The sequence below is a fragment of the Macaca nemestrina genome, chromosome 12 (genome assembly GCF_043159975.1).
Source record: "Macaca nemestrina isolate mMacNem1 chromosome 12, mMacNem.hap1, whole genome shotgun sequence".
NCBI lineage: Eukaryota > Metazoa > Chordata > Mammalia > Primates > Cercopithecidae > Macaca > Macaca nemestrina.
In genome coordinates, this window is record NC_092136.1 from 73,223,687 (window position 1) to 73,251,363 (window position 27,677).

Sequence of the window (27,677 nt, forward strand, 5' to 3'; positions counted from 1 at the left end):
TGGCATATCAACCTACGAACACCAAGCTGTAATTTGCTCATCTGTGAAACACAGGTTTATTAATACTTGCTCTGAAGGCCTGAAATGATAGCTATGATTCAAATGCAGCACTGTTAAAGGGCTCTCTGAATCTAAGGAGGTAATGCAAATTGATCTTACCATGTTTCACGCCCATTTGGTAAAGAATCCCTCTAGATAGTAGTTCTGAAAGCCTAGTTCTAGGACCAGCTATGGCAGCATCACCTGAGCCTGTTAGAAATGCAGAGTCTCAAGCCTTATCCTAGACCTACTGAATCAGGAACTGTGTGGATAGGTCTTAACAATCAGTGCTGTAATAAGCCCTTCATGGGATTCTGATATACATTAAATTTTGAGAACTACTGTCCTAGCGCAGTGCTTTTCAAGCTGGCAATATTGTCCCCCAGGATACACTTGGCAATGTCTGGAGACATTTTGGGTTGTCACAAGTCAACCCAAAGAGAGGGGTGCTACTGTATGTAGCTGGTAGAGGCCAGGGATGCAGCTAAACATCATATAATGCACAGAACTGACCCTCAAAACAAAATATCTGGCCAGAATATCAACAGTGCCAAGGTTGAGAGAAACTACTCGAAGGTGAAGGAGTTTTTTTTTTCAAGTGGGTTCCAAATAGGTTATGTGATGACCCAATAAAATACAACCAAATTGTCAATAATTTCACTTAAATAGCCTACAATCTCTAGCATTTTACTAATCTGAAATAAGAATCTGAACATATTACTTCTTTGTAAAATAAGTTTGGGCAGTTTCCCATAATCTATAACAGAAGTCCCAGCCTCTGGGCTGTGGACCGGTACTGGTTTGTGGCCTATTAGGAACTGGGCTGCACAGCAGGAGGTGAGCGGGGGCAAGTGAGCGTTACCCCGGAGCTCTGCCTCCTGTCAGATCAGCAGCGGCATTAGATTCTCATAGGAGCACAAACCCTATTGTGAACTGCTCATGTGAGGGATCTAGGCTGTGCGCTCCTTATGAGCATCTAAATAATGACTGATGATGGGAGGTGCAAGAGTTTCATCTGGAAAGCATTCCCCACCCCCCAATCCCACCCTGCCCCATCTGTGGAAAAATGATCTTCCACAAAACCAGTGTCTGGTGCCAAAAAGGTTGGGGTCTGCTGGTCTATAGCACTATTGATCAATGTTTAACTTGTGTCATTAACCAAAAAGATTTTGTCGATGTTTCTTTTCTGAGTTTGCATTATAAAATCAAAGAATAGGTTTTTTTTTTCCCCCCCAAATATAAAGTCTTTTGGACGGGCGCCATGGCTTACGCCTGTAATCCCAGCACTTTGGGATCACGAGGTCAGGAGTTTGAGACCAGCCTGGCCAACATAGTGAAACCCCATCTCTACTAAAAATACAAAAAATTAGCTGGGTGTGGTTATGGGGACCTGTAATCCCAGCTACTTGGGAGGCTGAGGCAGAAGAATCGCTTGAACCCAGGAGGCAGAGGCTGCAGTGAGCCAAGATTGCACCACTGCACTCCAGCATGGGTGACGGAGTGAGACCCCATCTCAAGAAAAACAAAAACAAAAACAAAAACAAAAACAAAAACAAAAACAAAAAAAGCCGGGAGCCGCAGTGGCTCAGCCCTGTTGTCCTGGTGAATAAGGAGGTAAGCAAGGTCAGGTGTTGGAGCCCATTTAAGGCCCTTCATGATCTGACTCTTAAAAACCTCACCTTGCTTCTTGCATCTTATGCTCAGCTTTTTCCTACATGCACTGCTGGCATTTCCCCAAACTTGACTTGCCCCTGAGCCTTGACATAACTTCTTTCTGCACAAAATGTCCTTCAAAGACCACTTCAAATGTGACTTCTTTAAATCTTTCCAGGAACAATCCAGAATATTAGGCATTCCCCTGTCTACTCTTGGCCAGGAAAACTGCAGCTCTTACTAACCTGCATTATAATTATTTGGCAACATGGCTATCTCCTCCACTGAGATGGGCAGAGCAAGGATTGGAGGTCAAGTCTATCTGACTCTGAAGCCACGTCCTTTCCACTGTGCCACGCTTTTCATTAGACAAGCGAGGGGCTGATATAGCTGATCTATCTGATCTATCATCGCCCTTTCAATTCTTACAGCGATTCTGACTCAAGTGCTAACTAAACTAAGAAAGGAACAGAAAAGAGTTAACAGGACAGAGGCTGGTCTGGAAGAAGTCAATGGTTGTGAGGATAAAGACTGTGGGCAGGACGAAGCTTTGTAAGTTCTAAAGAGAGTGGGAGGCTGTGTAGATGTGAGGGTGGTTATTATGAAGTTTTGGTGAATAACCTGAAGCTCCTGCATTTACAGCTGGATCAGTAACAGAGCCCCTGAAGGAATGAAAGGTCCCAAGCTGATACAGATTCATCTATGAGGAATCCCATGAGGCTCCAGGGTCCAACCTGATACTAACATGCAAAAGAGCACTCTACTAATGTTCCTAGGGTGGTGGCAGGTGATGGAAAAGCAGTAATGCACATTGCCATTTCTCATTCACCTTGTGCCCCACTATGGTTTCCTGCATCTTTTCTCCGCAGAGCCTCACCTGAGAGAAGTCAGAATGGAGGTTTGGGAGGACAAAGGTGATGTGGTCAGTTTGTCATCACATGGCAAGAGTGCTTCTCCCTGAAGATGCAGGGATTCATGAAACCGGCGAATGTTCTGCACATGCTCTTCATGGCGTGATGCTTGGTTTCTTGTGGTGCCACTTCTGCCACAAAAAAAAAAAAAAAAAAAAAAAAAAAAAAAAAAAAAAAGGGAGCAAAATAAATTCCCAATCAATGAGAACACTGCTAGCGTGACAATAAACAAATCACTATCCTGAAATGGAACTGCAAATCTATCCCCACTATCACAGTTCCGGCCTTATCATCTCTTGCTTGGATTATAAATGTCTCCAAAATAATCTTGTCTTCAATCTTGCCTACCCCCTTTTAATTCATTCTTCACAATAAACAGAGTGATTTTTCTAAAACATAAATCTGACTGGGGGCAGTGACTCAAGCCTGTAATCCCAGCACTTTGGGATGCCAAGGCAGGTGGTTCACTTAAGGCCAGAAATTTGAGACCAGCCTGGCCAATATGATGAAACCCTGTCCCTACTAAAAATACAAAAATTAGCTGGGTGTGGTGGCAGGTGCCTGTAATCCCAGCTATGCTATAGGCTGAGGCAGGAGAATCACTTGAACCTGGGAGGTGGAGGTTGCAGTGAGCTGAAATCATGCCACTGCACTCCAGCCTGGGCGACAGAGTGAGACTCTGTCTTTAAAAAAAAAAAAGCCTCCCAAAACCAAAAACCATAAATCTGAAGTAGTAATAACAAGAACAACAATAACAACAATATATTTGGCATCCTTATTATACGCCAAGCCCTGATGTAAGCATTCAACATATATTAGGCCATGTAATTACCATCATGCCTTTCTAGCTTTGGCTTTTCAACAAATCTCAAATTCCTGAGCATGATATTCAAGAACATGACTCCAAAAATCTTCTTTTTTTAATTCACAGCTTTATTGAGATATAATTCACATGCCACATAATTCACCTATTTGAAGTGTATTACTCAATGGTTTTTAGTATAAGAAGAGTTACATTAAGTGTTACCACAATCAGTTTTAGAACATTTTTACCACTCACAAAACAACTTCATAACCATTAGAACTATTCCACATTTCCTGGTCCTAGGCAACTACTAATTTATTTTCTGCTTCAATAGGTTTGCCCATTCTGGATATTGCATATGAATGGAATCATATAATATGTGTTTTTTGGTGACTGGCTTCTTTCATTTAGCATAATGTTTTCAAGCTTCATCTATAGTACAGCATGTATCAGTCTTTCATTCCTTTTTGCAGCTGAATAAATATCTACTCCTCAGTTGATGGGCATGAGTTGCTTCTACTTTTTGGTTATTAGGAATAATGCTGCTATAAACGTAAGTGTACAAGTTTTTGTGTGGACATCTGTTTTCATTTCTTTTGGGTATATAACTAGAAGTAGAATTACTGGGTCATAAGGTTACTCCATGTTTAACCTTTTAAGGAACTGCCAGATTATTTTCCAATGCACCTGCAGCATTTTACTATCCCACCAGCAATTTATCTACCCCTTCCTAAGGCTTGAGATATCTTTTTTTTTTTTTTATTAATACAGTCACCCTAGTGGATATAAAGTGGTACCTTATTGTGGTTTTGATTTGCATCTTTTACTGTGATTATTGGCCATTTGTATATCTTTTTTGAAGAAATGTCTATTCAAATCCTTTGCCCATTTTAAACTGGTTATTTGCTTTTTATTATTGAGTTGTAAGAGTTCTTTATATATTCTAGATATTATTTTGAGACAGGGTCTCACTTTGTCTCCCACGTTGGAGTGCACGGCTCAATGCAGCCTTAACCTCCTGGGCTCAAGTGATCCTCCCACCTCAGCCTCCTAAGTTGCTTAGACTACAGATGTGCACCACCAAATCCGACTAGTTTTTCAATTTTTTGTGGAGATGGGCTCTCACTATGTTGCCCATCTCTATAAAAAATAATAACATGGCCTTGACCTTCTGAGTTCAAGTGATCCTCCCACCTCAGCCTCCCCAAGTGCTGGGATTACAGGTGTGAGCCACTGCACCCAGTCCCCTTTATATGTTCTAGATATAAGATCTATAACTGGCCGGGCACGGTGGCTCACACGTGTAATCCTAGCACTTTGGGAGGCCAAGGTGGGTGGATCACAAGGTCAAGAGATCGAGACCATAGTGGCCAATATGGTGAAACCCCGTCTCTACTAAAAATACAAAAATTAGCCGGTGTGGTGGTGTGCCCCTGTAGTCCCAGCTACTCAGAAGGCTGAGGCAGGAGAATCACTTGAACCCGGGAGGTGGAGGTTGCAGTGGGCTGAGATCACGCCACTGCACTGCAGCCTGGTGACAGAGCAAGACTCCGTCTCAAAAAAAAAAAAAAAAGAAATCTGTAACTTGCAAATATTTTCTCCCATTCTATGGGATGTCTTTTCACTTCCTTGATGGTGTCACTTGCAGTGTAAAAATTCCTAGTTTTAAGATTTTATTTATTTTTATAATATCAATTTGTATTTTAGATCCGTGGTATATGTGCAGGATGCTGAGGTTTGGGGTTTGAATGATCCCATCACCCAGGTACTAAGCATATTACCCAACAGTTAGTTTTTCAACTTTTGTACTCCTCCCTTTCTCCTTCCTTTAGTAGTCCCTAGTTTCTTTTGTTGACATTTTTTATGTCCATGAGTACCCAATGCTTAGCTGCCACTTATAAGGGAGAACATGTGGTTTTTGGTTTTCTGTTCTTGTGGTAATTTGCTTAGGATAATGGCCTCCAGTTGCATCCATGTTGCTGCAAAGAACGTGATTTTGTTCTTTTTTTTTTTTTTTTAATGGCTATAAGAGTTTTTAATTTTGATGAATCTAATTTTTTTCTTTTGTTGCTTGTGCTTTTGGTGTCATTTCCTAAGGAATCATTGTCTAATCCAAGCTCATGAAGATTTACTCCTCTGCTTCCTAGGAAGAGTTTTATAGTTTTAGTTTTTACATTTAGATATGTGACCTATTTGAAGTTAATTTTTGTGTATGGTATGAGGAAGGGGTCCAACTTCAATCACTTGAATGTGGATATCCAGTTGTTCCAGCACCATTTATAGAAAAGACTATTCTGTCCTCATTAAAGAGTTTTGATATCCTTGTTGAAAATTAGTTTATCACAGACACCTGGGTCTATTTTGCGATTATCAATTCAATTCCACTGATTTATATTTCTATCCTCATTCCAGTACTGTTTTGCTTACAGTAGCATTGTAGTAAGCTTTGGAATCAGGGACTCTGTTCTTTTTCAAGGTTGTTTTGCCTATTTTGTGTGCCTTGAATTTCCATATTAATTTTAAGATCAGCTTGTCCATTTCCACAAAGCCAGCAGGAATTTTGATAGGGATTGGGTTGAATCTGTAGATGAATGTGGAGAATATTGCCATCATAACAATATTGTCTCTTAATCCATAAATATGGGATGTCTTTCATTTCATTTAGACCTTTTTCAATTTTTTTTTTTTTTTTTTTGGCAGACAGGGTCTTACTCTGTTGCCTAGGCTGGAGTGCAGTGGCATGAACGTGGCTCACTGTAGCCTCGACCTCCTGGGCTCAAGCAATTGTCCTGCTTCAGTCTCCCGAGTAGCTGGGACTGCAGGCGTGCACCACTATGCCTGGCTAATTTTTTCGATTTTTTGTAGAGCTAGGGTTTCACTTTGTTGCCCAGGCTGGTCTCGAACTCCTGAGCTCAAGCAATCCTCTCACCTTGGCCTCCCAAAGTGCTGGAATTACAGGCACAAGAGACCACACCCAGCCTCAATTTCATTTTTGGTTATTCATTTTTGGTATATAGAAATAAAATTGATTTTGCTTATCACGTTTTAAAAGTTTCTGTTTCAATTTCTAATACAGTAAAAATTGATAGATATAACCCACATAAACAAACCTGTTTGGGTCATCACTAATTTTTAATAGTATGAAAGGGTTTTAAAGTGAAAATATTTGAGAACCACTACTTTATAAATGTGTAACTGATATAAAATAAAATTTATGCATTTAAAGAATACAATTTGATGAATTTTAACACATGTATACATCCAAAGAAACCACTACCACGAGATAATGAATACATCTACCACCTCCAAAAGTTTCTTCTTGTCTTTTGCAATTCCTTCCTCCTTTCCTCCTTATCCACCCTGCCTTGTCCCTAGGCAACCACTGATTTGCTTTCTGTCAGTATAGGTTAGGATGCATTTTCTAGGATTTTATATAAATGGAATCACAAACAATGTACTTTTTATTTTTTTTAAGAGATGGGTTCTCGCTCTGTCACTCAGGCTGGAGTGCAGTGGTGCGATCATAGCTCACTGCACCCTTAAGTACCTGGGCTCAAGTGAGCCTCCTGTCTCAACCTCCTAAGTAGCTAGGACTACAGGCAGGCAAATTTTAAAATTTTTCTGTGGAGATGGGGTCTCACTATGTTGCCCAGGATCGTCTTAAACTCCTGGCCTCAAGCGATCCTCCCATCTCAGCTTCCTAAAGCATTGAGATTAAAGGCCTGAGTCACCATGGCTGGTCCAATGTACTCTTTTTCATCTAGCTTCTCTTCCTTAGCATAATTATTTTGATATTCATTTTGTTGTCTATCAATAATGCATTTCTTTTTATTTTTGAGTAGTATTAATATTTCATTGTATGGATATACCACAATTTGGTTATTTGTTCACCTCTTTGTTGATGGACACCTGAGTTGTTTACAATTTTTGGTTATTACGAATAAAGCACAAAGACAAGAAAGTTTGGAAACTGCTGTTCTAGGCATTTTGCATGTATTATTAGTAATAAAACCTCTCTCTTAAGGCTGCTGTGAAAACCCAGTGAGCTAATGTATATAAAGTCCATATGAAAGTGAGTTATTTCTATTCTCATTTACTCTTCATAACAGCCCTTGAGGTACTATATTATTTTCATCTAACAAATTAGAAAGCTAAAGCTCAGAAAACTAAAGTAATTAGCCTCAGGTCACATGTAGCTAGTAAGTGGTAAAGTCAGGATAGGATTCCAGATCTGTCTGACCTTACAGCCCACTTCACCACCCTGTCCCTTGAGCAGGGCAGGGTCAGGAAGAGCTGGATCTCTGGCAAAATGGTCAGAGAGGGAATTATAGCCTAGCCTTAAATGGCTATCTGTAAATAATATGACATTTTGATGTGGCCCTTCTGAAGTGGTAACAGGGACATCTTTATGTGGACAAAAGGCAAACCATTAAACTTTTAGCTTTTAAAATTACTAAAGAGTGGGCACTAGAGATACCCTCATCCTACCCATGTGTCCCACTGATTGGCTATGGTCAAAGTGACACTTATAAAAGATATAACAAAGGAATTATCTAAAATCTGGGATCTAGGAATTGACAGATACATAGCTCTCTTTGTACAGAGGACAGAGGAGCTCTTCACATCGTGATCAAGTAGAAAACTATGTAGCCCTGAACTGGGCCTTAGAGTGGTTACATGATATAAGTGTCTTCTTGGAATAATAGGGTCTGCTCAGGAACTGCTCTTGTAGGAAGGGCTGCTGTAGAGGAAGATTTCTTGCCCTTTCCCTGAGCTGAAGAGAAAGACATAGGAGAGACTCTGGTGTAGGCAGAGGAGGGTGCCAAATGGTACTAGGGCCTGCAAAGAGGTAGAAGGAAAAGTAGCAACCTTCCTCTTAGACCCTGCCCTTGTACAGGATGGAACATGCTGTAGCCCTGAGGCCATATGCATGTTCAAGCCTGGCTTAGTGAAAAGGATGGACCAGTTGCTTTTTGTAAAATAAACTGGCATGTAGTTTTAGGAGGGGAAAGAAGATGGATTCCTCACATAGCTGATGACTGACTTTAGGGATAAAGGTTAAAGACCTTGGAGGATAACAGAAACTTATCCCTTGTACTGAAGTGGCCCTTCTGAAAGCATACATATTCTAGCTCCTATCTCATAAAAACTTTGTTTTCATAGGATCTTGGGGTTTTTGGAGCTGTGATCAACAAAGCTCTTACCCTGTCTTGTTTTTTCCTCTAATAAAGGAAAGAGAGAAATGATAAGCCAGTTCACACACTTCCATTTTTTAACCCAATTTCTTCTCATCATCAAGAATTCACTCACCTCCCAGGAGAGGAGAAATCAAGCTCCTTTGAGGAGGCATGAGCAAGTTGGTCTAGGGTCTGCCTTGCCATGTGGCTGGAGAATGCAGCATACATATCAGAGGCAGGGAAGGAAAAGGGACTGTATATTGGGATCTGTAAACACAACAAGAAAAATGGTACACTTGTCACCATAAAACCATTCGTAACAAAGCAGTATGTAAATAAATTTGTAAAATTTATTGTGTGCATTTAATTTACTGAATACTTTGTGTTAAACACTGTGCTAAACAATTTACATACATTTTCTCATTTATAATCTTATGAGGCAAGTAGTATTATTATCCCCATTTTACAGACTATGCTATCAGATTACTTTTCAGTTGCTTTATCTATATTTATGCTCTTGTTCCTCCAGCTATTAATACACTGTAAATGCCTGGATGGATATCATTTTATACTTACCCTACATATGAGGATAATCTGGCTGTGAAATTTCTTGTCTTAGGACTACCAGGGTTGGGCTGAAGAAAGGACCTTCCTATATAGGAACCAATGAACTCTGTTTTCTTACGCATGCTTTCATTCAGTATTTATGGATGACCACTCTGTGCCAGACCCTGGGCCAGGCACGAGAGACAGAGAGATGAATAAAAAACATAGTCTTTGCCTTGATAGAGCTCTCGTATTTTTGATAGTCTGGGAAATTCTTCTTTCTCTTACAGTTAAACTCCTTGAAAGATTTGTCTATGCATACCATCATCAATTTCCCTCTTCGCATTCTTTCAATTATTTTTTTAATTGAAAGACTAATGATATCAGTGTAACAGAGTTGAAAAACAAGTCAACTTATATAGTTTCAGATTCTATATGACAATCTTGTTTTATTTGAAAACTGAGCTATAACTAATGTATTATACAATTCATCCTTTTAAAAAGCTCAATTCACTGGTTTTCAGTGTATTCAAAGTTGTGCAACCATCACAACTAATTCCAGAACATTTTCATCACCCCAAAAGGTCAGGAGGTTGTTACGAGACACAAATAGCATATAATGTATTCTATAAGCTGGAAAGGGCCAAACATAAGTAAAGAATGTTCTTATACGTCAGTACAATTCTTAATGGTTAGGGATGTGACTCTCCATACATACCAGTGATTTTGAGGTCTCCACTCCACGCCTTGCTTGCCTTTCTTCTTTGAAGTGTATCAAACTCTCCAAAGGGGAGACAGCAACTTTTATCTGCCCCTGGCACTCTCCACTGAAGTCCGTGATGTTGTACCAGCCACAGACAAACTGGAAACCAGAGAGAAGTGGGGAGAGGTCCACTGAGGCAAAGCCAATCACCCTCTCTTCATCTGTAGGGGAAAGAGAAAAGCTGGGCAATGTGGCTAGGTATGTCCTGCCACTGAGATTAGAGGCTGCACACAGAGAAGCTGATTCAGGGGATAGAGGAGTTCAGTGATCCCAAAGCCATCGGAGAAGACAGATAATGAAGTTGAGAGAGACTGGCAACCAAAGCCTGCCTTCCTGTTAGGAATTCCCTTTCTGTATGGTGGGAAAAAGCTGGCAGGCTTGCACTTCATTCTTTCTCTTTTTTTCAAAGAGATGGAGTCTCACTCTGATGTCCAGGTTGCAGTGCAGTAGCATGATCATAGTTCACTGCAGCCTCAAACTCCCAAACTCAAGCGATCCTCCTTCTTCAGCCTCCCAAATAGCTAGGACTATAGGCACACATCACCATGCCCAGCTAATTTTTAATTTAATTTTTTTGTTGAGACGCAGTCTCACTATGTTGCCCAGGTAGTCTTGAACCCCCAGCCTCAAGTGATCCTCCTGCACTGGCTTCCCAAAGTGTTGGAATTACACATGTGAGCCACCCCACCTAGCTGGTCCTCTTGATATAGGCAATTAGAAAATAACACTAAACTTAAGAACTTATTTTTCCTAGGCTATCATGTCTCAGTGATTTTTCTCAGGACAGTATGTCTTGCAATTATGGAATTATGAGAGATTTGCATTTTCCTATTTCTACTTCTCTGTATTTTCCAAATTTTCTACATATGTATTATATTTAATTAAGAGCAAAGTAATGCAAATTAAAAAGGAAAGACAAATAACTCCCTGGAGACCAGTTTAGGGTGCAAAATGAGCCTGGGCTCAGGCTCTTCTCTATATGGTAAGGGGGCTGCCCTTAATGACTGAGAAGATTCTCTTTTTATTGGACAAGCTACCATGCAATGACCTTCATTCTCATTTTCTTTGCTACTTATTCCTCATTTCTGACATGAAGTAGCTGGGGACAAACAGGCCTCTGTCACTACATGAATTTCTATTTTACACAGGCTCCATTCTGTACAGTGAAATCAAAGGCTGGATCTACCAAACACTGACACAACTATAGGTCCATAAATTGCTTAATAAATAGAGGAATGCAAATTTTCCAGAGGAGTAATCGTGAAGTTCCCACAGTTCCTTGGGCACATTCCTGATGATGCTAAATTCATCACATACTGCATAACATTTGTTTGGACAGCTTGTTGTCCTTTAGACTCGAACCTAGCTAAAAGATGAGAAAAGGTATTACACTATGTTCCCTACGCTGTCCATACCTGGCATAACATCTTCCTGCATGAAAAACTTGATATTCACTGAAAACACAAGTAAACTGGCCAACCTAGAGCGGGACAAAGGAGCAGTGTGCCACAATAGCAAATCTAGGTATGGCTTTGACTGGAAAACACATTCCTCTAACTCCCTGAGCCTCAGCCACACACATAAAATGAGAAGTATTGAACCAGATTCAATATCCCCTTTGGTTGAGCAGGTGGCTCATGCCTGTAACCCCAGCACTTTGGGAGGTTGAGGAGGGAGGGCGGCTTAAGGTCAAGAGTTCGAGACCAGTCTGGGCAACATTGCATGACCCTATTTCTAAAAAAAAAAAATTGTGGGGTATAGTGGTGCATGCCGGTAGTCCCAGCTACTTAGGAAGCTGAGGTGGGAGGACCTTGGGCTCAGGAGTTCACAGCTGCAGTGAGCATAATCCTACCACTGTACTCCAGCCTGGGAAACAAAGTGATCCTGTCTCAAAAAAGAAAAAAAAAAGATCCCCTTCAACTTGGAAAATTTTTGATTCTATAAACACTTGAAGCTGTATTCCCCAGAGTGGGGTTCAAGTAATTCTTACCCACTGGGGATGAAGTATGATGGAGGGTTCTGCCTAAAATGAAGGTAGTACATCTTAAACATACTTGAGGAGTGCTTTGGCTAAGCAGATCATGGAGAAAAGGAATGGCTTGGAAGAGTTAAATTTAACATCGGATTAACAGGACAACCTGCCATTCTCCATTTGCAGTTAATGTTCTAGTCATTGAGAACTTCCCTCAACTCTTTCTTGACTTGAGGCTTTGTATTTGTTTTCCCCTCTGACTACAGTAAGTCCTGACCCTTCATTCCTCAGCTCAGGTGTGCTCCAGGAAGCCTCCTCTGACATCCTAAGTCTGGGTAAGACGTCTCCTATCAGAGTAGCCTATATTTGCCTAATCATACTATACTGTACTTTTTATGTCCCACACTGACTGTGAGCTCTGTGAGGACAAGGGACCATGCCTGTTTTATTTTTATCTTTGTATCCCTAGTACTTAGCATGGTGCCTGACACAGAACAGAAGCTCTGCTGAACACAGCTTGGTTGGATTTCAGTATTTTCTATACTAGATTTGTTGAGTTTGTGTGGAAACAATAGAATTAACCCATTCATGCTGGAGTTTGCAAATTTTTTTATAAAAAATCAGACCTTGGTAAGGACCTCGAGCAGTAGGATATAAATAACTCCCACAAGCTTAGCATTCCTATAATGGAACACTAGGCATAAATAGGTTAAGGGGAGAGAGACATCTACATACACTGAGTGGTGGTCAGTGTTGTCTAGGCATTTTCCTCACTTTCATTTATGACCAGATCTTACTGAGACCCTCTTGAAGTCCTGGAAGATAGGGAATGTATTTTATTCTCTATACTCCAATAGTCCTAGCATAGTACCTGACACATAGTAGACATAATAATAAAAATAGCTCCATTTATTAAGCAACAATTATGTGCCAAGTACTTTACATATATTATCTCAAATCCTCACAAATCCTGCAAGGCCAATACTATTATTCTAACTTTATAAATAAGAAAGATAACAGGAAAGAGGTAAAGTGATTTAATTCAGGCCACAGAGTTATTATAGTAAATAGCAGAGCCAAGATTTGAACCCAGGTCTGCATAAGACCAAAGTTTATTCTCTTTTTCCTGCTAAAATAAGTGCTGAATTGTGAACCCTGGTCTGCTTGAGAATCTCTGTGGTACTTTAGAGAGAAGAGAGAAAAAGCCTAGAAAGGAGGGTGGAGCTCAGCTAAATAGAGCAAGAATTCCTTGTGTTGATTCAGAGAAAAGTGAGTTATGATCAGCTCTTGCTGTATTTACGAGGTTGGGTAGCAGTGGAGGAACTAAGTGAATCCAAAGCAGCAACATAGAACTCATCATCAAAACAAGGGACTCACAGCAGCACTCACCAACAGGAGCACAGGCGGAGAGAAAGCTCAGTAAATTCCCTTTACGTTCTGATTTCTCTCGGGTCTTTATTAGGGTTTGAGGTTAGCTCCAAATATCACCACTGGCAAACAAAAAACTGTGACTCTGTAGGCTGTGTAGGCGACTCAAAACAAATGAAGATTTGGAAATCAGGGCCTAGCTGGAATCCTAAAGGAGCTACACTTAGAGGAGAGATTTAGTGAGACAAAATTTTCTAAGCTGTAAGATGGTTAGATGTCCGCACTACCTCAATTTTCCAAGTTTTCCAATCTTACTAGCATGGTAAGGACAAACAGTGAAGGCTGTATAACCAGTAAGAACTGGGTTCAAATATTGGCTCCAACAATTCATAGTGACATGCCCTTAGTCAAGCCACTAAACTTCCTTGGCCTTCAGCTTTTACAGCTATAAAATTAGACTAATTTTATTTTTACCATCAAGAATCAGAGATGTTTGTAAAGTTCTTAGCACATTACTGCTCATTAATAAAAACAACAAAAACTGATATGGTATTTACTAAGTGTCAGGCTTAATTCTCCAAAAACCCTATGATAATAATACTACCTATGAAGTAGCCTCAATTTTACAGATATGGAAATAGGCACAGAGAAATCATTTACCCAAGGTCACACTGCTACAGTAAGGGGCAGAACTGGCATTTGAATCTGAAGAACCTGGCTTCAGAGTCAAGGCTCTTAATGTTGCTGTGTTATGCCTCTTAATAAAACTGGGTCGAAAGACCATAATATCAGCACATCCCTCTTGGGAAGGTTCTTGAAAATAAGAAAAAATATGTGGTTAGACTCTTGTCTTGTGTACTACCTGATAATGCAAGGGTCTTGGTTAATAAGCCAGAGTCAACAGAAGGCTTAACATCATCATACAAAAGTGGGGAGAAACCACTTGTATGTGGCAGGCTATACATTATGATGGTTGACAGATACAACAGGAAAGACTCAAACATACTTGGATTTCTTCACTAACCAGGTAGTCAAACAAAATTATATAATTTTTAAGTACTTGAATTCTGTAGGAGAACAGGCCAGGTATGGTGGCTCACGCCTGTGGTCTCAGCACTTTGGGAGGCTGAGGCAGGAAGACTGCTTGAGCCCAGGAGTTAGAGATCAGCCTGGCAACACAGTGAGACCTTGTCTGTACAAAAAATAATTAGCGGCTGGGTGTGGTGGCTCACGCCTGTAATCCCAGCACCTTGGGAGGCCAAGGCGGGTGGATCACGAGGTCAGGAGATTGAGACCATCCTGGCTAACACACTGAAACCCCATCTCTACCAAAAATATAAAAATTAGCGGGGCATGGTGGCGGGCGCCTGTAGTCCCAGCTACTCAGCGGGCTGAGGCAGAAGGGTGTGAACCTGGAAGGCGGAGCTTGTAGTGAGCAGAGATCGCGGCACTGCACTCCAGCTTGGGCGACAGAACAAGACTCCATCTCAAAAAAAACAAAACAAAACAAAATTAGCTAGGCATGGTGGTGCGCGCTTTGTGGTCCCTGCTACTCAGGAGACTGAGATGATCACGCCACTGCACTCCAGCCCAGGTGACAGAGCAAGATCTTGCTAAAAAAAAAAAAAAAAAAATCCTGTTGACAATTCACTTTTTTTTTTTTTTTTTTACAGGAGAATAATGTGGCCTTCTGGGGGATTACCCTCTACCACATATCTGCATTCCCAGCACCATCGGGAGTGCTTCACTTCGTTTAAAAAAAAAAAAAAAAAAAAAAAAAAGGAATGGTAAATTGTCAACAGGATGTGAGCTTATTTTTACAAGCAAGCAGATATTCTTTTAACAGAGTTCGTACCTCCTTTATGCCAAACTTTGAAGACCAGGGTTTGTTGTGGGTCCAGAAGCAGCTCTTTTGATAGCCTATTAAGAAAAACAACCACTGTAAACTAAGTGTATAGGAACTTTCTGTAGTATAAAACTTAGATTTGAAGAATATCTTGTAATTTGCAAAGCACTTTCCCAACACTATTTCATCTTCTTAGCCATCTTCTAGGATATATTTTTATCTTCACAGTTAAAATGAGGGGATGGAAGCTCAGAGAGATGAATTAACTTGCCAAGACTTGAAAACAGGCTCCCCTAACACAACATTTCCTCCCCACCACTCCCAAAGTTTCCCTAAGACAGAGGAGTTCCTCAACATGCATTTAAGAGTTTTATTGGAATGGGTAAAGATTCTGCTTATGCCTTAGAATGAGAGAATGGTGAGAAGGGAAGAGGAGGAAAAGAACATTTACTGAGTGCCTACCTTGGGCCAGGCATGGCACCAAGTGTTTCATATACATTTAATCTGCACAAAAGCCTGTAACAGGGACATTATTATCCTTATTTTATAGATGATAAGATTGGGCTCAGAGAAGTAAAATGGTTTGCTTGAGGTCACTGAAGAGTAAGTAAGTAGTAGGCATGGGATTTGAACCCTGGCTTGCCTGACCTCAACACTATACCATGCAGAGGCAAGGCAACAAAGTAAGAAAATGCCTAACTTTCATACCAGATAAAGAAGCTGAAGTGAAATCCACTGAACACCTCCAATACATTTATATATTATATAAAATACAGTTTTAAGTGACAAAGCTTTGGAAATTTCCAAACCAGGTGCTAGGGCTCCAGGTAAGCAAGAAGGAGATCTAGAGAAAACCAAGAGGCTTGATTTCATTCCCCAAACACCACTGGGGAAGTGAAGAGAGCCTACTTCCAGACCAATGAGAGGCACGGTCTAAAGTGAAACAAGGACTGGTCAGAGATTCTAATTCTAGCTGGGAGTCAAAAGACTCACCTCTGAATTGTAGCTCTACTATTATCACCTGAGCGACTCTGGCCATGCACTTAGCTTCTTCCAGGCCTGGTTCTCTTACCTGTTAAATGGGATAATACTACCGACCTGCAAGTTGCTATGAAGATCAAAGGAAACAATTTTGTGATAAGGGAATTGTAAATAGTGCCATTATTCATTTTTCTTCCAATCCTGCCTCTGTTACCAACAGACTATGTAGCCTCCCTGGGCCACAGTCTCCTCAACTGTAAAGTGAAGAGAGGAAATCAGGAGATTGCTCATGCCCCTTCATCAACTTTGTGAAGTTTTGTAATTACGTTAGGTTTTTAGGTTGTGAATGAACAAATCACCTCCACTTAGAAGCTCAGTCCTCTGGTTTCCTGCCTTTTGGGGAGGATTTGATATTTTATATGAAGTACTCTGATGGCCAGAATTTCTATGATTTCCAGTAGCTCACCATATACAGCACTGAGTTTTCACTGCAGTTCTAGCTCCTGACTCAGGCCAGCCTCTCAAATTACAAAACACTGAGCATGTGACCAACTGCTGAGACTCAATTAAAGTACACAAACACTGTGAAAAAACAGAAGACCAGACACCATGGGTATGGCTAGTGTTGGTGGACAAGAATTAAACTTTATACAGGGTGATACAGTATAACTTCTAATAATGATTTTGTTACTATTATCATAACATTGCATCACATTTAATAAAGTTTAATTCTTGGTTTCCTATGCCAGCCCCCTCACATTTAATTAGCCCTCTTTGTCCTAATAAAATCTGAGTGGCACTGCACAGTGCCTGACAGGACTTTACGTCCTATTTTTGAGCCTCCCAAAGGAGACCTAACATTTGTTGTATACCTGCTTTGTACCATAAGGCCCTAAATGTCATCTAATTTGGACCTCACAATGACCTTATAAAAATGACCCTCACTTTACAGAGGAATCTGTGGCTCACAGATGTTACGTAACTTGACCACACAGTCAGTAAATTACAGAGATGGAGTTGGAGGCCAAGTGTCTCTGGTTCAAATGCCCAGGGTCTTTCCACTACACCAGAAGTCTTTTCCAAGGATGAAAATCCACAGCATTTTCTGAGATTAGTTCTCTTTGTTCGGAATATCTTTCCAACTCTTATTCACCTGGATAACTTATATACATTCTTCAATATTTAGCTGAGGTGTCTTATTTATGAAGCCTTCCCTGAACTTCTAGGTTGTCCTAAATAATCTTTTTTTCTGAGCTCTACCAGCATCCCCTTCTTATTTCTCCTTATTGTAATTTTTTTTTTTTTTTTTGAGACAGTGTCTTACTATATTGCCCAGGCTGGTCTCAAACTCCTGGGCTCAAGTGATCCTCCCACCTTAGCTCTACCATCCCACATTGCCACCCCTCCCCTCCCCCAGTAGCTGGGATTATAGGCATGTGTTACCACACCCAGCTTGATGGTAATTTGTTATTGATATTTTTTCCCAGGTAAGACCATGCACTCCTCAACTGCATGAAGTATCTTAATCATCTTTAATTCCAAGTGCCTAAAACAGAGAGGTCCTCTCACTGAATAATTTTTGAGCATACTGAGAAGAGTTAAAAACATTAAAACAAAACCTTTAAACCACTGCTTGCTGTGAATTCATAAACACTAGGATTAAATAATTGCTGGGATAACAAAAGCATTTTCCAGGTCTGCTCAAAAATCGCGTTGGTTATATTCCTTGCTCTGACTTTGTGTCCTGGAACAAAAAGCAGATTCTGGAAGGCTGATGAACAAACAGATAACACAAACCTTGACTGCTGTTGAAAATTCCAGATGGGGGAATCTGTGTTTTCAACCACTTGGGTGTATACAGGAGATGATTCATCGGCTGTTGCAAAGGATACACAACAACTGGGTATCGATACTTTCCGCTCTGTCAAGGGGCTCCCTGAAATAGAATACAGTGGAGTGACTGTACTTTAGGGTACACAAGAAGCCTCAGATTATACAGGCACAAGCAGGACTATTCCTGGCCCTCTTCTACCTATGGGGTCTTTGTTCAAGCTATCCCCCTGTGTCTGAAATGTTTTCAGGCTGGGTGTGGTGGCTCAAGCCTGTAATCCCAGCACATTGGGAGGCCAAGGTAGGAGGACAGCTTGAGCGCAGGAATTCAAGACCAGCCTGGGCAATACAGTGAGATCCCATGTATATAAAAAAAAAATTAACCAAGCATGGTGGCACATGCCTGTAGTCCCAGCTACTCAGGAGGTGAGAGGATCTCTTGAGTCTGGGAGGCAGAGGCTGCAGTGAGCTGAGATTGCACCACTGTACTCCAGTCTGGGGGACAGAGTGAGACTGTGTCAATCAATCAATCAATCAATCAATCAATGGATGAAATGTTTCGGTGACCTTTCTGCTACTACCCTGTCTTTTTAAGACTCAGTTCATAAATATTCCCCAAAAAGAAGTGACTTCTCTCATGTCCTGTACTTTGTGGGAAGATGGAAAATACTGTGTTGAGAGGCAAAAGATAAGATAGAACTACAAGGAGTCCTGAACCTAAGAGTCAGATGACCAAATATCAGCTCTGCCATAAATGTGCTATGTGATTTTGGGCAAGAAGTATCTAGGCCATAGCTTCTTCAACTGTAAAACTGGGCATATTATACTTACACTTCCAAAGATATTGTAAGAATTAAGACAAATACTAAGAGTAAGTAACACTTATATATCACTTACTGTGTGCCAGGCACTGTTCTACGTACTTCATATATATAAACTCATTTAATCCTTACAACAACCCTACAACAACAATAGAAATATGATAGCTATTTCTATCATATAGATTATTTCTATCATATAGATTTCTATCATTATTATTTCTATCATACAGATTTCTAAAAATTAGGGTACTGAAAAATTAATTAGTTGGTCACATATTTATTAAATGGTAGACCTGAGAGTCCAATTCAAGCATTCTGGCTCCAGAGTCCATGCTCTAAAATGTCTCCTATATTGCCTCTACTATGGGGTTAACAAATGTAAAATACTTGGTGCTGGTGAGAATACCTAATGTTAATTTTTACAAGATCAGGTTTCAATGTGGGAGACTTGGTCAAGTTATTCTGTCTTAAGACAGTGTAAAATGCAGACGGCTGATGATACTAGATAGTCTAACTGAGCTGTACAGGAAGATAAGCGACGAGCCACGTGTGGCTATTCACCTTTAAATTCATTAAGACTAAAGATAAAAAATTTACTTCCTTGGTTGCACTAGCCATATTTCAAGTGCTCAATAGCCACATGGGGCTAGTGGCTACCATACTGGACACTGAACCCACAGAACATTTCCATCATAGTAGAAAGTTCTTTTGGACAGCACTGAATAATAGACACTTTACAAAACATAGACTATATATTTCATGAGATCACTTTCAGCTCTAAAATGCTATGAATGTCAGGATTACAGATGAAGGAAAAGAGATGAGCAGAGCAGAAAGGAATAAAGTATGTCCTAAACATAATCGACATGCTCCAGGGAACAGATTCTGTATGTGTATTCTAACTGGGTTGTCTTCTTTCTAATTGTCTAGCTCAGAATTCTCCAAATCCATACTCCCACTTGTCCTGTAGGTGAAGTTCATCTTTGAGGCTCCACCCTTTTCTCCATCTCGCTGCTCCTTTCAGTAAGTACTCCTCCAGGGGCCTCAGTCTGTCCCTCTGGACAGAAAGCATTCTGATGAACAAATTAACACTCAGGAACTGCTGATTTTATTCCTCTCCACATGCAGTTTAATATTTAACAAGTAGTCTTTAAAAGATAGGTTCTAGTACCATCTACTCTGACAAGCCTCCCTAGGTGGAATCACTGAACTTTATACCCTCAGAGCTTCCAACTTAAAATTTCTTTCAGGGGAAGAAAAGTAGCTATAGCTTTGCTTTGATATGTTTTCCTCAAACTAAAGAATTTCCATTAGACCAATTCTTTTCAAACTTTCCCACCAAAGTAACAATGATTCAGAGAAGAATAAACATTAAACTCTGAAGTGCAGGAGTCCCGGTTGCCTTGAAACAACTATAATAAGCATAACATCTAGCAGGCTTGTCTTTTATTTTAGCAATTCAGGAAGGTTTTATATTATATTCCATAATACAACTATATTTGTATCTGAAATGTATAAATGAAAAACAGCATTTCTGTTCCCAAATCTTTGTTAAAAAATTGACATGCTTATTATTTAATCTTGTGACTTCTAGCACCCAGGGCACAAAACCAGACCAGATGACATTACTTTTTCAGTCATTTGTACTGGAAATAATTAATAAAGAAAGAAACTGCGTGATGGGAAGAGAAAATAGAATGGAGATTTTGTGAGGAGGCTTGGGAAGGAGAACTGAAGAGAGATGCTAGCCTTGGAAGGAAGATCTAGTGGCGTCCACAAAGCAGGAGAGAACTGAGGCATGTGCAAGTTGCCAACAAAGCAGGACCTGGAAAAAGGCTGAACCAAGAAGCAGAGGAGCCTTAGAACAGGGAAAGCATTAAAGATATAGAGAAGAACTCTATGAGGAGCAAAACAACAAAACAAAACAACCTCTGGCTACAACTTGGCCAAACCGGTTTACAAGCTATTAAAAAAAACCTTTTTTAAGGCTAATCAAGGAAAGCAGTAGGAGTTACAAGCGTATTTTTGAAAGAACAGGGAAAGGTTAATAAAATAGTAGTAACCAGTGAGCTATCTTCTTAAAAGTTTTAGTGAAACTGAACAGTATTTATGCAGATTGACTTGTGGAGCATCTACTCCCGCCTACTTTTATTGCATTGTATTCCTCTCTATTGTACAGATTGGAAGGGTTAAAAGCTACATTTCTTGGACTCTTTTGCAGCTAGGGTATGGATGCAAATTGGCCTCTGCCAATCAGATGCCCTCACAAAAGATCTGGAGGGCAGGAGGCAGAGGACATCTTCCTTTTCCTTCTGCTTTTGCTAATAACAAGGATGATGATGTAGAGACATTGTGTTTTCTGATCTAGCGTTTGGTCCCTGGGTGGAGAGAGGCCCTGTGGCAATGGCGATGACAAGAGCTTCTGATTCTTAGATTTCAGTTTTGGCACTGCATTCTGAACTTAAAAGATTTAGTGGTTTCCTCCTGAAAGTTTAGCCTAAAGCCCACTCCTCTAGACCTTCTAATGACTTAAAGTACCTTAATATTCTATATTAAACTTCTCTCTGCTTAAAATGGCTGGAGTGGGTTCTGTTTCCTCTGCCTGATATAGCTTTCATCTCTCATTCTTTCTCCCATTTTCCTTTTTGGTCTTAAGCTTCAACTGATTTCTTTCAATAAAATGTCATAAATCCTCACAACTAGGAAGAGATAACCTGGCTCTACCATAGCAACTCTCAAATATTCTATAATAATCTGTGTTTCCCTCACTAGACTGAGAGCTCTTTGAATGCACAGAGTAGTCCCAAGGCCCTTATTAAAGGGTTGCTGACTCCCCACTGCCCTTTGTCTACAGATAGTTGCCCAGGGTTACAGAGAAGAGTTGCCTTGTCTGCTTGCAGTACATACTCATAGAGGATAGCAACATCTTCTCAAGAAAGCTCTGAGAAAGATCAGCAGAGAGGATCAATCACTGTTCCTAGAGGCAGGACACCTAGGTTCCAATATACGCTCTGCCGTTGCTTTAGTGTGACATATTGGATACACCACTTCATTCTGGCTCCCTGGGCCTCAGTTTTCTCATCAGAAGTAAGGGCTCTCAAACCACTTTCCACAGTAAAATTCTAATTCTAGATATATATCAATCTTGCTCACATCTGTCTCTTATGGCAATACCCCCTGTCCCTCTGGTTTTATTTGTTTATTTATTTATTTATTTTTTGAGATGGAGTCTCACTCACTCTGTTGCCCAGGCTGGAGTGCAGTGGCACGATCTCGGCTCACTGCAACCTCCGCCTCCTGGGTTCAAGTGATTCTCCTGCCTCAGCCTCCTGAATAGCTGGAATTGCAGGCTTGTGCTCAGCTAATTTTTGTATTTTTAGTAGAGATAGGGTTTCGTCATGTTGGCCAGGCTGGTTTTGAACTCCTGATCTCAAGTGATCTCCTGGCCTCAGCCTCCCAAAGTGCTGGGATTACAGGTGTAAGCCACTGCGCCCGGCCATCCTCCAGTTTATTTTGAAAGCTACTATTTGCTAAAGGCCTTGAAATAAAACTATTTTAACTTAGGAAAAAGATAGTTCCTTATTTAGACTTGAACAGACACATTCCTTTTAGCCAAATAGGTGGGTGAAAAAGAAATCAGCTTGGGAGAGCAGGTGTATCAGGTTTCTCTGGCTCTCCTCTTGTAGGTGGAAATTCATCTGGGCCTGTTTACATTCTGAAAAAGGTCAAGTTCTGAAATACTTTTGGAAGCAGCCCAAAAGAAGGCTGCTACACCCCTCCACAGGGTTGGGATGCACATTGAGAACAGTTAAGAAGACTTGAGGTCAACCAGTTATGCCATTTAATAATTCTTGATCTGTGGGAGACAGGCACAGACAGATAATTACAACCCAAGAAGATAAAGACTATGCTAAAAACACATGGGACCCAGAGGGGCCCTGAACTCTGCCTGGATGGGCTAAAGAATGCCTCTAAAAGTTGATAATATTGAATCTGATTTTGTTTTTTACTCAGTATAACTTATGCTACTTCAAATTATTTTACCTCTCTGTTCCTTACTTGTCTCATTTGTAAAACAGGGCTAGAAACACCTGTTTTGTCTAACGTAAGTGTACAAATCTTAAGAGTATTGAAGCTGATCTTAACAGAAGGTTCCTCAGAGCTTTTTCTTACAAAAGTATCCAAGAAGTTCTTTTATTTTCAGAACCAGGACTACAGTGGTGACCACAGACCATTTCAGAGCTGCTTCAGAATTAAGCTTTGCTAAAGGCAAAGCTCCGAATTCGGGGCTGTTTGTTAATCCTCTGCATAAAGGTTTGCACGAAAGAACCATTCATTTCCTTCCTTAAGAAAGAGCTTCCAAGGCATAAAAGGGACAGACACTCTGAGAACACTGTTAAGGCAAGAGGAAAGTCAGAAGTACAGATTGTAGAATAATGGTCTCCTACGAGAACGTTTCTGTTGCCTATTCTCCATTCTTGCTGCCTACCTTGCTTCTTTAGGCTTCAGAACTTGAACTAATGTGACGGCCCTCTCAGTGACTGCTGCTTTCAGTTTTATCCAGTATCTTTTTCATATTGCCACCAAGATTTCATGTCTGGTCAACAAATATGACCTTGTCTCTCCACAGATTAAGGCTTTGTTGGTTTCATCTCACCTGCAGTGTCAGTCATGTAGCATACAAAATGCTGCCCATGTAGCCTAATTAGTCTTTCCAGCCCCATTTCTCACTACTTTTTACTCACATTTAATGACCTTTTTTTGGCCAATGTCCCATTCTCTCATAGTACCAAGCTTTTGACCATGCTATTTCTTCTCATTAGAATGCCTTTTTCCTCTTTCATTCAGCAAACTTGCTCCTCCTCCTTCAAGAGTAGACTAAAGTGACACCAATACTTTGAGGCCTGACCACTCCATTAGCAAAAAAACTCCCTCTGTGTTCTCAAAGTTTTCCTATACCACCACATCCACCCTCCCACAGCTTTCCTCTTTCATATTGTTTATTCCTCTGTACCAAAAATGTTAACATATCTCTCCATTAGGCTGTCTGTTCCTTGGGGACAGGGACTGTGTGTTGTTTGTTTATCCCAGCACTGTGATCTTCATGATGCAGCAAAGCAAACATAATGTCCTCCTGTTTTATGAATATGAGACATAACACCTCTCACATTTCTGGCACGAGTCGCAGACCTGTAAATCACTTGTTATTTAGCCTCTAGGTAAAATGACCTGAAGTTACATAGTTAATGTGCTCTGCAGAGCCAGGTGGGCAGGTCTGTACTCAAAGAGACGATGGGCAGGTCTCTATACTATAGGTCTATACTGTATACTCAGCACAGTGTCTGACTGACACATACATGTTGTGAGAGGAAGGACTACATGGGCTTATCACTGCAGGGTGGAAATCAGGATACAACAGTGACGTCTGAAAGTCAGATGTCTACCATATGCTTGCCTTGACCTGGCTGAACAGAAAGAACTCTGTGAGAAATTTAAGAGAGAACAAGTTAGGGGTCTGATGATCTGATGGTGGATAAGGAAAAGAGAAGTATCTATCTAGGTTGATACTCAGGTGGCTGGACTGGGGAATTTACGATATGCAACAAGTTCAGAAAAGCTTTCATGTTGCTTAAACCTTTAGGATTGAGAAAAAAATATTTATCAGTTAAGATAATTAACAGATCCTGCCATGATTTGAAAGACTTGTGAAGAAAGGAGCACACCCTGAAGAGTTAGACATATGCTCCTGGATAGGTGAGGAGAGCATACCTTTCAAGCTCAAGTGCATTGCTCTTTCTACTAGGATGCTGACTGCAAATGTTCCATCCAACTCAGCAGGGCCCTCCTGGGTCAGGCAGACTTCAGCTGTGGTGCTGCAGGGGACCTGAGTGGAGGCAGGAGACTTCTGGTGGCAGGAGACTTCTTCCGGTGGAGAGAGTTGGACCTCATCATTTCTTCTGGGGAGTTGCTCAGACTCACTGTGGCTGCTGCAGTCCATAGAGTCCAGCTCATGAGTGGGCTCAAGGTGTGAGGAAAGAGAAGAAAGAACCACATGAACTCGCAAGGCAGCTCCTGAGAGGTTGGAAGCATTTCGTCCAAACAGAGGATACACACCTAAAAGAGGATGGAGAAGAATAAGGCTAGTCAAGCAGGAACCAAGGAAATACTCACTGAGGGTACTGTGGTCCTTTCTCCTTTGAAAGGTCTACAAACCCCAATACATCAATTTGCAAAAGAAACTATGAAGCTGGTAGAAAACAAGAAAACTTTTACCCTGCCCTAACTATCTTCAATAATGAAAAGTAGGCTGAGTGTGGTGGCTCACACCTGTAATCCTGGCACTTTGGAGACTGAAGTGGGCGAACTGCTTGAGTCTAGGAGTTCAAGAGTCTGGGCAACATGTTAAAACCCTATCTCTACAAAAAACACAAAAATTAGCTGAGCATGGTGGTGTGTGTCTGCAGTCCCAGCTACTCAGGAGGCTGAGGTGGGAGGATCACTTGAGCCCAAGAGGTTGAGGATGCAGTGAGCCATGATTGTGCCACTGCACTCCAGACTGGGTGACAGAGCAAGACTCTGTCTCAAAAAACAAAACAAAATAAAACAAACAAACAAACAAAAAACCCAAGTAATGAAAGTAGTAAGATCTCTGATTTAAAGCCAAAGCCAAGCGACTACCAGGCAGAGCTGTTGTGGAAGGGATTCATGCGCTGAGAGGCAATAAGACTTAAAGAAGTCTGAGATTTGATGAAATCAAGAGTGGCCTATTTTCTCTTCCTCGTGTCTCATGGGCTCCTGTTTTTAGACCTTCTCCCTATCGGGAAGCTGTCTTGACACTCAATTTAGCTATGTTTCACTAGGGTTCTGGCAATATTTTCGGGGGTGGAGGGGAAGTAGGAGGTAAGCGGAGACCAGAAAGAAGTATAAGGGGAGTTAATATTTGTTGGGTGTTTTTCATATGCCAGAATCTCAGAGGAGTTAAATAAACTGCCAACATCACTCTTCCAGTAAGTGGCACATTTAAGCCCAGAGATTTGAATTTCACCAACTTGCTGAATATTAAAATAAGATTTATAAAACAGAAGGTACTAATAGTTCCTTCTGAATCTCAAAGTTTGCTTCATTAGACTCATTTCAATTCAGGAAAATGGAGTTAACTGATTCATAGATGGCAATAATATTAAACCTTTCCTGTTTTAGATAACCAGTTTTCTTCTCAAAGCAATGTGTAAATTATTATGATTATCAAAGGAAAATAAGGGCAGGTCATTACAGGCGGGAAGACACCCAAAAGCAACACAGTTAAATCCTTATCCTCGGGAAAATTAACAAAACATGGAAGTAAGGTTGGATGGATGGCTTGATTCATTCAACAAACACATCAAATGACATGCCTTGTATAAGACCCGTGTACAAGAGAATAAAAAGCTCAGACAAGAGGGATATGGAGAAGTATGAGGGAAATGGATGATCTGAAAAGCTAAATATTACCTTTGGTAGCACTCAATAAAAAGAGATATTTGTGTCTGAGTTCCTATACTTAGATCTAAATTCAGTGTCCTAAACCTACTTTCTTCAGCAGAATGAAGCTAAAAGCCTGTCTTTATAAACTTTAGTTCAAGTGAACTTGGTTCACTTCAAGGACATTTTCTGTAGTCCCTTTGAAGGGACTCTAGGCCTGCTCAGATAAAACAGAGCACATGGCATTTGATGTGCTCAACAGAGCCAGATTTATACCTGTTAGGTCCAGAAAGAACCAGAGAATTTGGGATGATCACCTAGATACACTCAGTTCTCCTCTAGCCTGGGCCACCCACTCAACAATAGGGTCTGAGCACAGGGCTAATAGGGCTAACAAAGGGTCATGACTCAGTTTCTTCGACTGTAGAGTTGGGGAAATAACAACTAACTGGACCGCAATATTAAGCTGAATAAAGATCATATTTGTAAAGAATCTACTCTGGCTACCCCTAATTCATCTTAACTACAGTCACTAGCTTTATTTTTCTAAATGCAAAGCTATACACTCCTCTTGTATTCAGAAACCATTGTACTAATTTTCCATAACTCTCAGGAAAAAGTCCAAACTTCAGCTGAGAAGAGAAGGCTTTCAACACAGTACTCCTGCCTACCTCCCTAGCTTCATCTCTAATCACTTCCAAATCTATGTATGCTAAGATGCAGCTGTCCGAAATTACTATAGTCCCCAAAATCTATCAAACTGCTTCATTCTCCTGTACTTTCACCCATGCTGTTCCCTTCTTTAGAACACCTTTCTTTACCCCTTTCCTTGACTTATACCTACATCCTTTGAAACTCAGGTCAAGTATCACTTTCACTGAGATGCTATCCTTAGAGATGTTGCGTCCCTGCATTCCCATAGCACCAAGAATACCTTTTTCATAGTTCTCATGCCTCACTGTAATTATTTACTTACTATTGTATTCTCCTATTAGACCGTAAACTCTTTAAGTTCAGGAACTAGTTCTTACTCATCTTTGAATTCCCAGGTCCAAGCATATGTATCAAGTACCAAGCAAATGTTTGAAAGAAAAGCACCCAGCACAAAAATGCCACCTGCAAAATGTTACCCTTTTCTTTTCTGCTCTGTCAACTAGTTTATTACCATATAGATTTTCTTTATGGTTCCAAGATGTGGTGACCAGAGAGGAAGAATATCCTGGTCCCCTCAGTAGGTATGCTTTTCAATATAATTAATAAACTAGCATTCTAGATGATCATATAGGCTCTTATATATGTGGTTACAAGTAGTTCCCTAAATTCATTCATTATTTCATAAGTGTTAACAATGTTCTAAGCACTATGTTAAATGCAAAAATCTGATGAGTTTGGATGCACCCTAATGCTACGAAGTTCACAGCCAATTCTTCGACCTATGTTGATCCCACCACAGTACTAGAATTAGATAACACCCTTTCTTAAGCAGGCAGTGGAACTTTAAAAA

At 40.6% G+C, this 27,677-nt stretch overlaps 1 protein-coding gene and 1 long non-coding RNA gene across 12 annotated transcripts in view; one reads left to right on the forward strand and one right to left on the reverse strand.

The window, feature by feature from the left end:
* LOC105468733 (uncharacterized) overlaps positions 1-2,424 on the forward strand; it is a 48,130-nt gene extending 45,706 nt beyond the window's left edge. The window contains exons 4-5 of the long non-coding RNA XR_011610927.1: positions 2,124-2,244; positions 2,335-2,424. This is a non-coding gene — a long non-coding RNA (uncharacterized lncRNA). The remainder of the gene's footprint in view (positions 1-2,123; positions 2,245-2,334) is intronic.
* LOC105468732 (C2 domain containing 3 centriole elongation regulator) overlaps positions 1-27,677 on the reverse strand; it is a 155,797-nt gene that overhangs the window by 25,687 nt on the left and 102,433 nt on the right. For 7 of the 11 annotated variants that reach the window (XM_071075279.1, XM_071075282.1, XM_071075275.1 and 4 more), the window contains 7 exons: positions 24,482-24,826; positions 17,859-17,997; positions 15,090-15,154; positions 14,647-14,720; positions 9,850-9,993; positions 8,719-8,852; positions 2,570-2,734 (listed from right to left, as the gene is read on the reverse strand). In XM_071075279.1, coding sequence (XP_070931380.1) covers positions 2,570-2,734; positions 8,719-8,852; positions 9,850-9,993; positions 14,647-14,720; positions 15,090-15,154; positions 17,859-17,997; positions 24,482-24,826 — 1,066 coding nt within the window. Of the gene's footprint in view, positions 1-2,569; positions 2,735-8,718; positions 8,853-9,849; positions 10,056-14,646; positions 14,721-15,089; positions 15,155-17,858; positions 17,998-24,481; positions 24,827-27,677 lie in introns of those variants that run through there. The other 4 variants (XM_071075276.1, XM_071075278.1, XM_071075284.1 and 1 more) reach the window with 2 other exon arrangements.